Source organism: Vespa velutina, chromosome 6, assembly GCF_912470025.1.
Source record: "Vespa velutina chromosome 6, iVesVel2.1, whole genome shotgun sequence".
Lineage (NCBI taxonomy): Eukaryota > Metazoa > Arthropoda > Insecta > Hymenoptera > Vespidae > Vespa > Vespa velutina.
In genome coordinates this window covers 7484751-7501820 of record NC_062193.1, presented here as the reverse complement: position 1 = coordinate 7501820, position 17070 = coordinate 7484751, and the positions used below count along the sequence as shown (strand labels likewise).

Sequence of the window (17070 nt, the reverse complement as noted above, 5' to 3'; positions counted from 1 at the left end):
TGAAAAGTATAATTTTATAAGAATGTCAAGTATTACAATTTCGGCAGTTCGACCACGAACAAGTATCCTAGATAGATCTTTAAGTAAAGGAAAAGGAGAGGTTAGCTTAAGTTGCTTTGCTCTTTTATTTTCAGAACTTGTACAATATTGTCAAAATCGTGTTTATACTGTACCAGAATTACAAAATAAGTAAGTAATCGTTTTATGATTCTTCAAAATAAACTTGTAAAATTTTATTGTTCTACTTTAATCAATTAGGTTAGCTGAAATAGGTGCTGAGATTGGACATAGAATTACTGATCTTCTTGTCATAAGAGAAAAAGGTGGGAAACGTGAAATTAAACTTTTAAACATATTATTGTTTGTTAAAAGTACATTGTGGAAATCGTTATTTGGTCGTGAAGCTGATAAGTTAGAACACGCAAATGATGATGAACGAACATATTATATTATAGAGAAAGAAGCTTTGGTGAATAAATTTGTCTCAGTTCCGAAAGATAAAGGAAGCTTAAATTGTGCATCTTTTACAGCTGGAATTGTTGAAGCTGTTCTTTGTGATTGTGGCTTTGTAAGTATAATATCACTAACTATTATTCTTTACATTTTTATTTCTTTTTATTATCTATATAAATTAAAGTACTTATTGTATTTTTTTATTTCAGCCAGCTAAAGTTACTGCACATTGGCATAAGGGAACAACTTATATGGTGAAATTTGATGACTCAGTCATAGCACGTGATAAACAACTAGAAGATCGATAATAAAAAGAAAATTTCTGCAATAAATTTTATTTAATTGTAATATGATATAATTATAGTAAACATATGTAATATGTAAAGTCAACTTATAGTTCCAATTAAAGATAAAATAATTCTTTTTTTTTATAGATATTTTTTTCTTTATTTATATTCCCTTTATTTATACATGTAATATTACATCTCAATTTCTACATTACTTTTGTTCATTTGTATTGAACTGTATTATATATATATATATTTTTTTTTAGTGGAATTTAAACATTCTATCGACGTATTTTACTTGACCTGTACGGTAAAGTTGTTCCTTTCGATCCTACAAATAAGATAAATTGTATAGATAAAAAAATATGTTATTAAAATTTTAGACATACCTTGGATTTTTTTAAGAAGGTTCCTACACTAAATAATAGACCTCCCACGATGGTATACATTAATAAGGTATTAAGAGGAGTTTGTATGAAAATATGTTCAAGCTGTACTCTTGTAGCATAGAATCGTAGCCATCCTTTATCTATCTACATTTAAATATATTCTTATAACATAAGTAAAATAAATTTTCTTATATTTATTATTTTTATTGTAAATAATAATTTAACTTGTGTTATAGAAAATGATCATTATATAATATTATAATAATTATATAATATTAAATAATCATTATATAATATTATATTTTTAATATATTAAAATAATAATAATATTAATAATAAATAATGTGTGAATTTCAAGAAAAATAATGCTATATATATCTTATACAATCATGTATCATAACATAATGTTATAATAAACTTTTTGATACTCCTGAAAGTAGATAATTTTATAGGTTAGGTTTATTCACTGAAATTACGTACAACTGGTTCAATTCGTCGAGGATCTTGTATCTCCTTTAAGTATTCGTTTCTTAATTCTAAACGTCTGGAAGCTTTCCATTCTTTAACTTCTTGATCTTCCTTCGAAAGATCGTATATCTTGTTTTCAGACATAATTTTTATCCGTGTAAATTCCCTTAGGACATACTCGAGAATAACTCGCAATAAGTTGATATATTCATGGGTTACGGTGTTAAGATAGACCTGATTGATATTTAATTTTATATGAGTATGTTAAATTCGCAAAATTTAATAAAATTATAAATAATATAAAAGATAAAAATTATAAAGTTTACATATATTTTCCTTATAAAACATTATTTCTTCGTAAATTTATTTAGTAAATTTTTCTGCGTTAAAAGTTATGTAAAAAATTGCTTTCACACAATTGCTTAATTAGTAATATTGAATAAAAATGTGAAAAGTTAATATTTTTATTAATAAACTATAAATACATATATATATATATTTATTTATATTTATATAAATAAGTACTTCAGTTTACTTTAATCGTACGATTTAACTACGTCAAACTTTTTGAATAAGTCGAATGTAATTTTTATCCTTAATTATCACAGATCAATATTACCATATAAGAATATTTAAAAAATGTGTTAAATCAGCATTAATGTTATTAAAAGATAACAAACTATAATATAAATAATATTTTAACTACAGCAATAGTTATATATAGTGGAAAAATATTTTATAAATTTGTACGCTAATCTAAGAAATGTAAAAATCAGTATGTCAATTGATCATGGTCATAGTAGCTCAATTATGAGAAGAGATAATTATTCCAATTATTCTTTTGTTCGGGATATAAAATTACTATCACATATATCTGTATAGTTATGAATATTTGAATCATATTCAAATATCGTATGATTTAAATTCTATAAAACTATATAGATTATTCGGTATTCCAAGTCACATGAAACGTAATAAAAAAGAATTTATCAAATGAACATATTATGAAATATCATGTTGATATTATACGTAGAAACAAAAGATAAAATCACCATATGCATATTGGACAAAGTAAAGTTAGAGGATAAAACCAAATGAATCACGTGATGTAGGGGAGGTTTCGTATAACAACACGCGTAGCATCGTTCTTTCGCTTCATAAGCATCGCAACATTCAGTGACGACGTTTCGTTTATCGTTCTTATTTTATATTTTCAAGTGATTCTTTGTGCATTGTGGTAAGTTTTTTCATATATATATATATATATATATATATATATACGACTAAACAGTCTTTGTTCAATTATGGATACATACAAATATCTAATCTGACTATACATATGACTCATGTATTATATCTGTAAAATATCATCAAATGACATTTTACAGATATCAATTAAAAACTTTTTGTTTATATTATTACTAATTTTATATATTAAAAGATATTTTTTATGACGAAGTCGTTTGCTTTCTAAATTATTTTCTTTTCTTACATGAAATCAATTGTTATTTTCTTTTCTACACTTAATCAAACACTAATCTTCACTTTCTTTGTTGTACCATATCAAACTAGTACCATATTTACGAGTAAAAATTATGATCTATAATAGAAAAATTTATTAAAATGATAAATATTTAATTGCCTAGTTACATTATAATTAGAAAATACATTTTATGAATAAATTTTAAAGAAGTAAAACAAAATGGAAGACGCAAGAACTTTCATGCCATAAATGTGTTCATGATTTGCAATGTTTCAACTTTACACAATAATTTTTATTTTGTTATAAGAAATGATTAAATTAATAAAATTTCCGCCATGCATCAAGTTTATTTTAATTTGAAATTTTTCTTAGTTTTTTAAGAATGCGAAAATTATAGACAATTGAAGTATGAACGTATCTTTTCCTTATACGATTTAATGACTGTCGCAATAATGATCACATACGTATCAAAGAAGTTAGAATCGTTTAGTCGTTGAAAATAATTTCGTTGTTTTATATTTTTCATGTCGTCTTAATCTTTAAAAGTGAATTTTAATACATATTGTAGTTAATACGTCTTATAAACATAAAATTAAAATTTAGGTTAGCCGTTTTTATTTATTTCTATGGGAAAAATAATATAATATAAATAATATAATTAACAATTCCAAATAATAAAAATATTTTCTATCAAACATACCATTGGATTTTATGTATTCTTAAATATCTTTAAGCTTGATTAAAACTATATGTAATATCAATTACGATTAGTATATAATATTGTATTTTTTTCAGTTCAGTTTATACAGCCATGAAGATATTACTGGTCTTCCTACTTTCAGCGGTATTTGCTGTTCAAGCCATTTCATTTTTTGATCTTGTTTTAGAAGAATGGACAACATATAAGGTATTTATGTTACATTAAAAATAAAAGTTTATTTTTTCAATTTTTCTTGATACTTCTTAACATCAAATTTTACCTTTGATAGCTTGAACATAGTAAGAATTACATATCTAATGCTGAAGAAAAATTCAGAATGAAAATATATATGGACAACAAACATAAAATTGCATTACATAATCGTAAATATAAGTTAGGACAAGTTGGTTACAAATTAAAAATGAATAAATTTGGTGATATGGTAAGTAATAAGGATTTTGCACCAAAGTTTGATTGATGTAATATTTCTGATGTCTAATATATATTTAAGAAAATTAATTTTATAGCTTCATTATGAGTTTGCACAAACAATGAATGGTTTTAATAAATCAACAAATCTACAATTAAGAGCAGAAAGAAAACCTGTTGGTGCTACATTTATTGAACCAGCAAATGTAGTATTACCAGAATTTGTAGATTGGAGAGAAAAAGGTGCAGTTACTCCTGTTAAAGATCAAAAAGCTTGTGGTTCATGCTGGGCATTTTCAACGGTATTTATTTGTCTTCTAAAAAATTAACTTATTATTAATCTTATTCATATAAATACTTTAAAGATTATTAATTAATAATACAATTCTCTTATAGACAGGTGCGTTGGAAGGACAACACTTCAGACAAACTGGTGTTTTAGTGTCTTTAAGTGAACAAAACTTAATAGATTGTTCTGCAAAGTATGGTAATAATGGATGTAATGGTGGTCTTATGGATCAAGCATTTCAATATATTAAAGATAATAAAGGTCTTGATACAGAAAAAAGTTATCCATATGAAGCAGAAAAAGAAAATTGCAGGTAAGTAGTGAATTTTTTTATGAACAAAAAATTCGTAGATTAAGATATATTTATTACCACTTTGATTTATAGGTATACTCCATCTAATAGTGGTGCCTATGATATTGGATACGTAGATATTCCAGAAGGAGATGAGGATAAATTAAAAGCTGCTGTTGCTACTATAGGACCAGTGTCTATAGCCATTGATGCCTCTCATCAATCCTTCCAATTTTATTCTGAAGGTTGATTCTATATTTTTTAGATTTGTTTCTTTCTATCATACTAGTTTATTTTGCTTTTACGAATTAATAGTTTTATAAAAATGTAGGTGTTTATTATGAACCTGACTGCTCTTCTACAAGTTTGGATCACGGAGTATTAATAGTAGGATATGGAACTGATGACAATGGAGATGATTATTGGTTAGTAAAAAATAGTTGGGATACAACTTGGGGTGATAAAGGATACATAAAAATGGCCAGAAATAAACAAAATCATTGCGGTGTAGCTACAACTGCCAGCTATCCACTTGTTTAAACAGCCATTCATTCAATTAATGTTGCTGGGAATCAAGTCTTCATAACAACTGTAAATAATTAAAAAATTTTATTAAAACTGAAGCATATAATTTTAGTGAACAACATACCTTTAAATTTAGAATTTAGCAGTTATTATCAATATTTGTTTTTCTTTTCTATTATAATTTTTGTTTATAAGCAAAAAAAGTTTATATTTTCAGTTTGGAATATAAATACGTTATGCATACATGCGTGTGTATAAATGATTATTATTGTCATTGACATTAGGTGAACCGTATTTTGTGTCTATGTGCATATGTACAAGCGTATGTGTGTATAGAAATAAAAGTAAGCACGTAATGCAATGAGAAATAATAGTAGCACCTATAATCCTTTAAAATTTTACAATTTTATTTTTTACGTTGCATATATATATACGCTTATCTTTAATATTTTATATTATTATAAGTATCGATATTTAAATGTTTGAAGATATAGTTTTGAAATATGCGTTTATGTATATTGCTTCTAATTGCATATAGCTACTATCAGATGGCGCTAGAGTAACTTGTTTCTATATCAAGGGAGATCTTTCATTTTCATTGTAAACAAGCAACTATAAATGTCTGACAATACACGTTGAAATACGATAAGGGACCAATATGTAATGTTTACAGTGATAAAAATAAATATGAATGGTCAGTATAGTATATCTAATATTTAATATGTGTTACTCTGTGATACATATTTAGATGTCCTCAGATTTTATTTTATACATAGAAATATAACGTATGTTTCGTGAACATAACCTGCAAAAGTTTATCTAAATGAATGTGTTTACAACAGTTTGGTTTAAAGAGTGAAGAATATAGTTGTATAACTACCATAAAATATTTGTTTATATAGATATATGTAGGACATGTTATACACAATTAAGAAGATTTTTTTATGCTCATTTTTGTAAATATTGTCTGCAATGGGAGAGGTGAATGTATGCTTTCAAATAGACACTGATAATCGTGAAAATTTTCCATCGGGACTTGCATTTCAAACTTTTCGGAAACAAAGAGATACATTTTATGAAATTTTGAGGATATGGGAGCAAAATCATTTGGTACCAGGATGGGCTTTCCAGGTAGCCTTAGGAGGAAAGATACGAACAATGCTCACGCTACATAGTGATGCTACTAATTATTCTCACTTTGCAAGATTATTTAAATCTCAACTCCTTATTTCATGTATACAAAAAGGGGAACAAGTAAGTTGTATATAAATTATTGTAGTAGAACTTCAATTTATTTATGTTGTAAATGACAATTGTTTTCAGGAAGATGTAGTTGATGATGATAATATAAGTATTCTTGAAACATTAAAACATGTTAATCCGCAAAAGTTGACACAGCTTAGAAAAAGATTGGTTACACCTTTATCATCCCAAAATAATGTTTGTGGTCCATCTTTCCCTGGTACTCAAGAATTTTTTAGAGATTTCATATTACATGCATTTAATCCAATATTTTATACACATTTAGAAAATTGTTTAGTACATGAAATTATGGAGTTAAATGAGACTCAGTTTATTGGCAGTGAAATAGAAGATTCAGGTATTCTTTATATATAAATTAATATAAATTTATCTCTCTCCCTCCCCCTCCCCCTCTCCTTCCCCCTTCTCTCTCTCTGTCTCTCTCTCTCTCTCTCTTCCTATTTGTAAGAAATATAGATAATAAATAAATAAATATATATATTTTATATATATTTATATACATATTTTAGAAACAATAGTAGATGAGCAAACACAACGTACTTTCATCACTTGTGTATCAAGTTTAAAACTACTTGCGAAAATGTTGGGATTACTTGTGTCTTTACCATATAGATTAGAATCAGGTGCTAGTAAAGAAATCATAACAGCACAAATTGAGATTAGAAGTAGTGTAAGTTATATATTTAATATTAATTAAATTAAGTATATTGTATGTAATACAACAAAAAATTATTCTTCATAGGTTGTACCATCATTAAATTTACAAATTTGTCTTCAGAATGCAATAATAGAAGGAAAAATGTCTTTAAGTATACCTTGGATAGTGAAGTACCTAGCAATGATGGATATTGTATCTCTTCGATTACCATACTACAAACCAGTCTTAGAATTACTATATTATATTTATAGGAGTGTCAGTACTTACGATTTTACTTCTTCTGACAGTCTTATGTCTCAACAGACTGCTCTTTTACTTAAATCTACGTTGAACTGGTTTTTTGAATTACCAAATTTTCCTAAAGATTTTTGTTTAACTTGGCAAGAAATATATCAAACAAAAGAATTAAAAACTCGGAGGCAGTTTGATAAAATGTTAGCACAGACATATGATGTATTGTCTGTAGAATCTGTTGTTTCCGTTAATTCTACTAAATATTGTTTAGATAAATTAGATATAATAGATGATGCAGTTCTTTGTAAATGCTGTCCTATAACTGACTTAAAACTACATACTGTGTTAACAAAAAATATAAAACACAATACGCGAGGTCCAAATAAACACATAACACCAGTTTCTAGTCAACTTCATAAATTTGGTACTAATAGCAGGAAACATTTAGAGGTAATTGAGATATTGTAAAAGAAATATTGTAATTTCTATATTATCCTTACAATTCTTAATACAGTTGCAGTTAGAGGAAGCTTTTTTTCATGGTCAACCTGCTTCAACTCGGAAAACCGTCGATTTTGTCTCTGAGAGAGTTGCATCCACTTGTGTGAAGCATATTTGTAATACATTATTGGTATCTGCAAGAGAAACAAATTTAAATGCTTTTAGAGAACTTATGAAAAAAAAGTATAAAGAAAAGTATAAAGAAACACAAGCTATGACAAATGTAAATACAGATATTAGTGAATTCAAGGTGAGTTTTTTGTTATTTCATACTGAAAATAGTATTTTACGTATTTTATATAACTTTTATATCTTTTATTTTAGTTGTCATTAGTAAAGGAAATGACTTTGTTAGCTGCTACTGCTTCCAAAAATTTGAAGGAACAATGCGAAAGAAGCATTCCTCAGCTCTGTGAAAATCGAATTGTGAAATCTATTGAATCACTTTTAGCAGAAGATTCTTTATTACCTGTTAAAGAAATGTGTATAAAAATAGCAATCAGAATAGCCATAGAACGTATAAATCAGTGGATACAGTCTCATATTGTTGGTGGCTCATTGTTTACTAAAGATATGGAGTTAGAAATTAATAGATTTTTAAGAAATAATAACACTGTATCTTTAATACAAAAAAAAGTTCATAATTCAGCAGCTCCTACTCCAAGCGATGTCATAGATGAACTTAGAGTATGTTTTCTTTATATTTGTTTCTTTTTTTTGTAGTTTAATAAGCAAAGTAATAATTCACAATGTTTAATTTCTTTTTATAGTCACTGATATGGGACATTATAGATAATAATGGGAAAAATTTGACTATAACTTCAATGACAATTATTCTAAATAAATTATATCAAACTTTGAATGAAAGAGCTGATCTGGTGACAGGACCAGAGAAAATTTTGTATTTATTGAGCGTTGATTTTTCTTTGTTTCTGGGTAAGATTAAAATGATTTATTTTAAAATTATAATGTAATGTTTTATAATATGTTATGTATTTGTAGTTGCACATAGAATGGATCTATTTACGCAGGATATTCAAAAATTGATAATTAAGATATGGACTATAAACAATTTTAAGATATTTGAAGCAGATACTCCTATGTTGAGATTGTTGAGCCCAAGGAACGTTATGTTACTTGCACAACCAGAAACTGATGGAAGCTGGTTGACGTGTGGAAAATTTTTAAGAAGATTATTGGAGGAAAGTGTCCTTGATATAGAATTTTTGAGCGATCAGTATGTGGCATTATTTAGGCACGATTGGCCTGTAGTAAGTTTTCAGATTTTCTAAATGAATTTCATTTTACATACTTCCACTTAATATTATCTATTCTTTACAGCCTATATTAAAACAATTATCAATGTGCCTTAATGAAAGTATTGCGGGTTATAAATCGACAGATGAGAAAACAGAAAAAGTTAGATACTTGCTTGGGTGGATAGCAGAGACCTGTCGTGAAATAGAAATTGGCGATGATTTCTTGTAGATTAATTCTTTCGATATATTCTATTGATATATTTTAAATTCCAATCTGTTAAGAATTTTTGTAAACTATATAAATTTTATAAGTGTACATTGTTTATTCTTATGACAACAGGAGGAAACTATACTACTGTTTATTTTATTTTTATGAGAAGAATACCTCTCAATTTGTATGTATACTTGTTGTAAATCAATTTCTCAGAAAATTAATTCTTCTATTTGAAATAGCTGTATATTATTGCACCGTCATCTATTTTATAAACAGAATTATGATACGTATTTTAAAATAAAAATGTTATATTTTTCTTTTACATCTTTTTTTTTTGTTGTATGTAAATTCGCACTCATTGCATATAAGTATATTGAAAAAATTAATAGCATTACGAAAATGGCATTGCTAATAAGTTATAAGAATTTTTTGAAAAGTATCAGAAAAATGATCTGTAAAAAGACATTAGAAAAAAATGTAGATCGTCATACATACGTAAATAGTTTATAAATTTGGCGGGTCGGTAACCGGCTCAAGCGTGATTGGATGGACTCGTTGATTGGTTGAAACATATGCGCCATATCGGTACAGTGAGTAAAGTAGGAACAAAAAGTGGCGGTCAGTCGTGAACCGCGCGTCACACGGATAGGAAGTGGTAGTTTAGTCTAATGCTTTACTGTAATATCATTTCCGATTTTTAATAAAATATCGTTGACTTTTTTTGATCGAAATAAACAAGAATATTTGATAACAATACGGAATCGTATATGATAAATAGAAGAAAATCATTTATAGAAACGACGTTTTCTAATGCGTCTTGTTATGAATAGAATAGCAATAGAATCTTAACGATATTAATAGAAACAGATGATTAGCGTGTATTCTCATTACTTTCCATTTTAATTATTCGTAATCTTTAAAAGAGGTGAGACATAAGCGTTTCAAGATTGAAGATGATGTGCGCGCAATAAATTCAAGCAGTTTAACACGTGCTCGCGCGTACACGTGGACTCATCGAAATGTGAGATAGAAGAGTATAAGAGGAATTCGATTGTCGGGTGCTGTCGATGCGACGTCAAACATTTTTGATCATCGTCAAGTAAGCAAAACAGATAATAAAACGTAAAACGAAACGAAAGTCCTGCCCATGTTTTTTCTAATTGATTCGTATGATAGTGAAAGATAAAAAATTGAGAAAAATTTTAAACAAAAGCAAGTCGATGTTTTATATGGAAATGACTTTTGGTATCGATTTATATTTTTATTTTTATTTATTTCTTTTTTTCTTTTTTATCAACCTTATTAATATATGTACAAAGCATAAATGATTGATAATTTTAATTTTCATTATCTCTTGCGTACGTTATGCGTAAATAATAATTTTCCCGTCAGGAATCATTACTCGAGAAAATTTTGCAGGAAATAAATATTTACGTAAATATAGCTATAAAATAAATAAACTTATCGATATGATTTAATGTAACTTCAAGAAACCTTTTTATTTCGTTTCGAAGCGGCACGCGAAATTAACGAGGTTGAAAACTTTCAAATCGATTTTTAATGTACGTCGATCGATAAAAGTTTTGCATCGGGTGAATGAAAAAAGAGAAAAGAAGGGGTTAGAAAAGGCGGGAAAAGGGAAAAGGAAGAGTGCATCGTTCCGAACTGCGCGTTCTCGTGAATCGAACTGGAAGCCAAACACTGTTGAGGTTACAAAAGTGTAAACGATCACCGAATCGGTGTATGACAAAATACGTAAAGCGAATAAGGGTTATGTATGTAAGTACGTACAAGTGTAAACGTACTAAACGAAAGAACGTTTTTCGCTCAATGCGTTCCTCTCCCTTTTGCAGACTCTTGAAATTGCTAAGACGCTATCGCAAATATCCATCTTATCTTTTACAGTATTACTCTTTTCTTCTTAATGAAAAAGATCACTAGATTTTATTATGTTTACGTGGAATACTTTTGTACGCATGAGGAAGAAACATTTTTGACGACAAGAAAAAATACTACATATATATGATTGCAGTGAGAAAGTTTTGAGAATATAAATATGTCTCTCGTGTCTCATAAACATATCTCTTTGTTATTTAACTTTTGCCCTTCTACGACTTTGTAGAGATTCGTAGTAGGCCGATATTTTTCTCATATTTTAATGTCCAACTTTAAGACAAGGTTTTTTTTTTATTTTTTAAGACTATAATTCTTCTATTGGATAGATTCGTCCGTGGTATTTATTGTACGAACCATTCAATTTTAGATTTCGCGTATATGTATTAGTTTTACATGTCGTTCCTTGGCATCGAACCAACTTATTTCCACGAAAGAACATCCTATTTCGAAAATTGCAATCTGATTTATATGCTCGAATCTCGTAATTTAATTCTTTATATCAAAAACGCCGTATGCTCAAATAAATTTGTTTTATGTATCGCTATTTATATATTTGTCGCGCGTTTTAAATATCACGCAAAAGATCGAAAAAGTTATACGTTTTTTTCCTTTCTTTCTTTTTTCTTTATTTTTCTTTTTTTCTTTCGTTCTTTTTTTTTTTCTTTTTTCTTCTATAGAAAATTTTTCCTCGAGATCAAACGATAAGATTTCGCGATACATATCAAGTTTCATAAAAATCGTATAGACTCGTTTCGAAACTTAGTCCCCAGGATTTCCAACTTTTGAACAGCTTGTAAATTTCTCGATCATTCCATGTTAACATTGGACTTTTTGGAACTCGTATTCCGCATTACGACAATAACTCAAACGATTATGGCACTTTCGAAAGTTATTACTCTTGCTTGGTAGGAACTTCGCAATAGTCAACCACTTTTTCAACTATATTAAATAATGTAAAATAATGTTTGATAAAATTAATTTTCATATTACTCGTCTTTCCTTTAATTGTACATATACAACAATTGTAAAAGAGGATTAAATAATGTAAGATTTGATTGTAAAGATAAAGATAATATGTCCAAAGTCGAACAATATTAATGTTAATTACTATTTTATAAAGGGGGAAAATTAAATTTTCATCTTTAAGAATGGCTCTTACGGAAAGGATTAAAATGGATTTAATTGCGTTATATTTCTATTCGAATAAAATTGGATCGAAGAATTTGTTTTTTCTTTCTTTTTTTTTCTTTTTTTATTTTATTTTTTTTTTCATTTTTTTTTTTTTTCCATATCCTTGAAAAGAAAAAGAAACGATCTCTCGTCTCTCGGCAAGTAAATTTAATAACAATAAGAACATTCGAACGAAACGAATAAAAGAAACGAATTATGATTGTCACAGAACGAAAATGGAAACGCGAATTTCACGCGGCGCTTTCGATGGATCACTACGGTAAAATCTCGATGAAATTGCTTTTCGTGATTCGATCCGTGATTTCTTTAGAAAGGGGCAACCATCGTTGTATGACGCCTAGGAAATTACTTGTTTTCATAACCTATATTTCGCAAAATATTACCGGGTTCCCCCCCCCCCCTTTCTACCCCCTTCCCTCCCCTCTTTCTCTCCCACTCTTTCATTTTTCTTTCTTTTGTACATAAAGGAGGTCGAAATGTTTCATGTGCATTTTTCTTTATTCGATCGTCAAGCAAATTTATTTTGAAATTTACTCGCACGAATATTATTATTACTTTTTTTTTCTTTTTCTTTTTTTTCTTTTTTTTTTTTTGGGAGTAAAAGTTGTAATAGAAGAATATTGATTGATTGACTTTCTCGATCGTAAGGATGGATAATTATACAGAGTAAAGAATTTATTTAATCTTCTAATATGTGCATCTTGAACCTTTCAATATTTTCATTTCTTAATTAATAAAAAAGATAAAATTCACTTCTCGAGTTTGAGATAAAAAATTTGACGTTCCTTTTCTTGTCTTTTATTTTCCTTTTTTTTTTCCTCTTTTTTTTCTGTTTTCCCTCGATTTTATTCGTTCAATTTTATTCGAGTTTCATCGAGGTTTAATGGAACCACGATTTCAACTTTACTCGTTTGTCGTTTATCGCCTTAAAAGCCGAGCGATTCGTCGAACGATTGACCGAGAGAGAGAAAGAGAGAGAGAGAGAGAGAGAGAGAGAGAGAGAGAGAGAGAGAATGAGAGGAAGAGAAATAAAGGCGAAGAGTGGATTCTAAATGGACGAATAAGGTCGTGCTCGATATCGATCCTAAGCATCGTAGGGTGCTAAGACACTCTTTGATCAATTAATGTTCCGGTAGTAGCAGTGGATGAAGTGTCATTGCGCTCTCTCGCCTTATTCAGTATTAAATTTTCCACGTAAGAAAGCAACTGAACATTAAATATTTTTTGTAGTAACTATTAGTTTCTTCGTTCCATTAGAAAAGCATACATACGTATCGTAGTAAAAGCTGAGAGAAATGCTCGCGCGCGCACTTTAGTTCGTAGAAACTTTAGGTGAGCTTGTTGATGCTCGTAAATTTCGATTAGCGGTAAAAGCAATTAGGCCGGTACCATCTTCCTGGTTATATGATGTCTATATAAATACACCACAGTATTCGCTATTTTCTCATATTTCCAGCTACGTCAGTAATATGCTCATGGTAAAATGGAAATAAAGGGAGTGTTATATCGATTTCTTTCCTTTCGGAAAATTTTCTCTTCGTAGATACATATGTATGTATACATTTTACTTATAGATCTTCCTATGAACCTTTACTTCGTCATTTCATTCCAAAATTTAATCATTGTAATGAAATTAAGGACATTGTCTAATGACTTAAAAGTAAATACAGAGAGAGATAGATAGAGAGAGAGAGAGAGAGAGAGAGAGAGAGAGAGAGAGAGAGAGAGAGGGGGGCGATCGACCTCAAAATCAAATGTTATCTATCCGCCATTGATTTACCATTAATCTCCGGCTTTATTCCGTTTTGTCCGACACATTCGTCCACGAAGGTATGCACTCTTGACCACAAACGACAAAGTTCACCGAAGCGATCGTGCTGCTGACAAATTAGGCGATACTTTAACATTCATTCTTTCTAATTATCTCTTAATTTCGTTTTTAAAAACAACTTGAAAATGTTTCCCTAATTTTCAATGAGTTGTTAAATATCTTTTTTCTTTTTTTAATAAATTAGCAATATAAAGAAAAGAACATTACGTTGATGGTTACTTTGTTAGTTTCGAGAAAAAAAAAAATTAAGAAAACAAAGTTTTAATTGAGTTGACTGATTTGAAGTATCAGAGGAATGCCGGCGGCTCTCCGAGCCACGGATCGTTGTGTAACTTTCGTAGGAAGAGCTTATTTCTGTTACGCATATATATTTTTTTTCTTTTTTTTTTTTTCTTTTCAAGACCATATTGAAATATACATTACTTGTGCTTACGTAATTCTCTTATTGAAATTACATTTTGACTAGTATTAGTAAACGAGCTCATTTCATTATGTTTCACGAAATAATGTAAAATAAAAAGAAGTTGGCTTTAACTAGATGCTTTATGTTTTCTCTTTAATAAGCGCCACATTAGCCAGCGATATTTAACGTTGGTGCAGTGCGAATAATCAGGCAGTACAACCGGTACACGTTAACTCAATAATAGGATAATTTCCCAACGTTCTACGTCTCAATTCTCACTAGATTCCCGAGTGTTTAATCTCAAATGACTTAGTTGCAATGCCGCGTAACGTTTAGATACCAGTAAATCCTAATAAATGTTCGTTTAAACCAGCTGATATCTTTGCAGAAAGGTCTTATCTTTCTAATTTACATCCATTTAATATTATCTATTTAAAATTATTATACATCGAGAAATTGATAATAGGATAAGTAACAAACGATATTAAACGAATCAAATATTTCAATTATATATATATATATATATTTTTTTTTTTTTTTTTTCGTAAGGATACATATAGCAAACAAGTGGTTACACACAAAATGGAGAGTCTCTACACCGGTGCGATTCATGGATTTCATCAGCCTAACGGAGGAATGGTGGCAAATGGATTTTCCACGGGCATCGCCAGTTCCTTCGATCAAGATGGAGTCTTGAGTCTCATTGTTGTCCTCGGAGGAAGTCTTTCTTTGGTGGCACTCGTATTTGCATTCATAACTTACAGGTAAGTTCTAGTTTTATTTATATATTGGCAGGATCTCTATAAAATTGTACATAAGCGAACAGCTGCTTTGTTCACAACGAAAGTTCATTGTGCATGTATGTAAAACTTGTTTTTACTTTGTACTTTTTGAACGATTAGGTACAAGAACTTCTTGTAACAATTTTATATAAAACATTTCTGTTACGCTGCTAAAAGTACATTTGTGTAAAAGTAAGAGAGGGAGAGAGAGAGAAGAAGGGGGAAAAAGTAAAGTAGAAAGAAACCTAAGTAAGGAAGATGAAAGACAAGTCCTTATAGTTGGACAAGCGCTTTTAAAGTTTGCGTAAAGAAAATGAGAAGTAGTACGAGATGTAAAAAAACAATATTAAACCAATAAAAGATGAATTCTTTCATTGTTATTCTTAAGTTTCAGAAAGAAACGCTTTTTTTCTTATTCTATCTATCTTAGCAGGATAGACATTATCGATAAAGAAAATTTCATTCTTTTTTTTTTCTTTTTTTTTTCTTTTCAAACTGAATTTAGTTCCACCAGCTTCGGTTGCTCGCTTTACCACTGCGTCGGCCGCGTTAAACAGCAAAAGAAGTAACGTCAAGTGCAAACCAGCTTCATGATCGAGTACCTATCGCGGAAATTGGTGGAAATAGAGAACCGCACCCTCTGTTCTTTTTCGATCGATCATCATCACTTTCAGTACATCGCGCTTCTCTGCTTTCTAAAGAGAAATAAAAATTGAACGACCTTTTTCCAAACGTGATGCCATTGACAAGGCGAGGCTGCCTGTTGATTTTTCAATACTAAGATTTCAAAGTTCCGTTTGTTTCATATAAGACAAAAATTAAACAACTAATTCTACATATATACATATGTAATATAACGAAATTACAGTTGGAAGTGAAATAACATTAATTACGATAATAATCATGGTCTATGGTAGCGAATTGAATTCAATGATATTTAATTCTATTCGAACATTTTGAACCGTCATATGTCGTGCATGCGAATATGAAACGTTTATCTAGTAATATATTATTATGTTACGATGGAGTGGTTAATTTAATTGAAACTTACCGCATGAACGACATGACATATCAAAATTTTGGTAAATTTCTAATGGCCGATATAATCAATCATTATTTTGTGGTAATATAATATTTATATTTAGGATAATAGCATTCTTATTATAAATTATTTATTAAATATCCTTATAATTATGATAATAACATTTATACTCGCAAACTTTTCTCACTTATTCTTGCAATTTTTCTTGCTTTTTAAACGTGTAATCATAGTTGCAAATATCATGCTTACGTTAAACGAAAAGTTAAAAGTAGGTGAGAGCAGTCATGATTTTGCGTCGAATTTCCAAACGGGGTCGCGCATAATTCATACCAGCAAGTTGTCCCAGACACTTTCTTGACCTCACAGAGATAAGCCGGAATTAATGCATTCATCGTGTACGCCAATGAACATATATATGCATTAGTTAATGCTTTGCTTATTGCATTAATTAATTCGTTGTAAATAATATGAATCGAATTAT

At 28.9% G+C, this 17070-nt stretch overlaps 5 protein-coding genes across 12 annotated transcripts in view; 4 read left to right on the top strand and 1 right to left on the bottom strand.

The window, feature by feature from the left end:
* The first annotated feature begins 3 nt into the window (after positions 1-3).
* Positions 4-878, top strand: LOC124949920 (trafficking protein particle complex subunit 5). The gene is made up of 3 exons (XM_047495806.1): positions 4-189; positions 259-568; positions 663-878. The coding sequence occupies exons 1-3, from the start codon at positions 23-25 to the stop codon at positions 759-761; spliced, it is 576 nt and encodes a 191-aa protein (XP_047351762.1). The 5' UTR covers positions 4-22; the 3' UTR covers positions 762-878.
* LOC124949923 (NADH dehydrogenase [ubiquinone] 1 beta subcomplex subunit 4) lies at positions 875-2673 on the bottom strand. Of its 3 annotated transcripts, none has more exons than XM_047495809.1 (4): positions 2650-2673; positions 1610-1831; positions 1130-1273; positions 875-1071 (listed from the first exon to the last, which is right to left on the bottom strand). In XM_047495809.1, the coding sequence occupies exons 1-4, from the start codon at positions 2656-2658 to the stop codon at positions 1003-1005; spliced, it is 444 nt and encodes a 147-aa protein (XP_047351765.1). In that variant the 5' UTR covers positions 2659-2673; the 3' UTR covers positions 875-1002. The 3 variants fall into 3 exon arrangements, with proteins under 3 accessions (XP_047351765.1, XP_047351766.1, XP_047351767.1); XM_047495810.1 differs by lacking the exon at positions 2650-2673 and adding an exon at positions 2217-2234; XM_047495811.1 differs by lacking the exon at positions 2650-2673 and adding an exon at positions 1924-2056.
* A 9-nt stretch (positions 2674-2682) lies between these two features.
* Positions 2683-5558, top strand: LOC124949916 (cathepsin L). Its single transcript, XM_047495795.1, has 7 exons — positions 2683-2834; positions 3876-3987; positions 4070-4222; positions 4308-4511; positions 4606-4811; positions 4884-5035; positions 5122-5558. Exons 2-7 carry the CDS (start codon positions 3892-3894, stop codon positions 5328-5330), a joined length of 1020 nt encoding a protein of 339 aa, XP_047351751.1. The 5' UTR covers positions 2683-2834; positions 3876-3891; the 3' UTR covers positions 5331-5558.
* A 140-nt stretch (positions 5559-5698) lies between these two features.
* On the top strand, positions 5699-9680 carry LOC124949912 (codanin-1). Of its 2 annotated transcripts, XM_047495787.1 has the most exons (10): positions 5699-6009; positions 6218-6569; positions 6639-6915; positions 7088-7248; positions 7321-7920; positions 7985-8221; positions 8296-8658; positions 8742-8907; positions 8974-9242; positions 9313-9680. In XM_047495787.1, exons 2-10 carry the CDS (start codon positions 6288-6290, stop codon positions 9457-9459), a joined length of 2502 nt encoding a protein of 833 aa, XP_047351743.1. In that variant the 5' UTR covers positions 5699-6009; positions 6218-6287; the 3' UTR covers positions 9460-9680. The 2 variants fall into 2 exon arrangements, with proteins under 2 accessions (XP_047351743.1, XP_047351745.1); XM_047495789.1 differs by having other exon boundaries at positions 5699-6569; positions 7357-7920.
* Positions 9681-9882: 202 nt separating this feature from the next.
* Positions 9883-17070, top strand: part of LOC124949917 (latrophilin-like protein LAT-2) — a 44145-nt gene continuing 36957 nt past the window's right edge. For all 5 annotated transcript variants that reach the window (XR_007101202.1, XR_007101200.1, XR_007101201.1 and 2 more), the window contains exons 1-2: positions 9883-10543; positions 15315-15529. Coding sequence is in view for 1 of the 5 variants with exons in the window: in XM_047495797.1 (XP_047351753.1) it covers positions 15348-15529 (182 nt within the window). In the remaining 4 variants the exon portion in view is untranslated. The remainder of the gene's footprint in view (positions 10544-15314; positions 15530-17070) is intronic.

Excerpts from the sequence above, each read along its gene's own strand:
- LOC124949920 (XM_047495806.1), top strand. The coding sequence starts at position 23 with ATGTCAAGTATTACAATTTCGGCAGTTCGACCACGAACAAGTATCCTA. Across the intron at positions 190-258 it reads GTACCAGAATTACAAAATAA|GTTAGCTGAAATAGGTGCTG; the intron begins GTAAGTAATCGT and ends TTAATCAATTAG. Across the intron at positions 569-662 it reads TTCTTTGTGATTGTGGCTTT|CCAGCTAAAGTTACTGCACA; the intron begins GTAAGTATAATA and ends TTTTTATTTCAG.
- LOC124949923 (XM_047495809.1), bottom strand. Across the intron at positions 1,274-1,609 it reads CTCGACGAATTGAACCAGTT|ATAGATAAAGGATGGCTACG; the intron begins GTACGTAATTTC and ends ATTTAAATGTAG. Across the intron at positions 1,072-1,129 it reads CCTTCTTAAAAAAATCCAAG|GATCGAAAGGAACAACTTTA; the intron begins GTATGTCTAAAA and ends TCTTATTTGTAG.
- LOC124949916 (XM_047495795.1), top strand. The coding sequence starts at position 3,892 with ATGAAGATATTACTGGTCTTCCTACTTTCAGCGGTATTTGCTGTTCAA. Across the intron at positions 4,223-4,307 it reads TGAATAAATTTGGTGATATG|CTTCATTATGAGTTTGCACA; the intron begins GTAAGTAATAAG and ends TTAATTTTATAG. Across the intron at positions 5,036-5,121 it reads CTTCCAATTTTATTCTGAAG|GTGTTTATTATGAACCTGAC; the intron begins GTTGATTCTATA and ends ATAAAAATGTAG.
- LOC124949912 (XM_047495787.1), top strand. The coding sequence starts at position 6,288 with ATGGGAGAGGTGAATGTATGCTTTCAAATAGACACTGATAATCGTGAA. Across the intron at positions 7,921-7,984 it reads ATAGCAGGAAACATTTAGAG|TTGCAGTTAGAGGAAGCTTT; the intron begins GTAATTGAGATA and ends TTCTTAATACAG. Across the intron at positions 8,222-8,295 it reads CAGATATTAGTGAATTCAAG|TTGTCATTAGTAAAGGAAAT; the intron begins GTGAGTTTTTTG and ends CTTTTATTTTAG.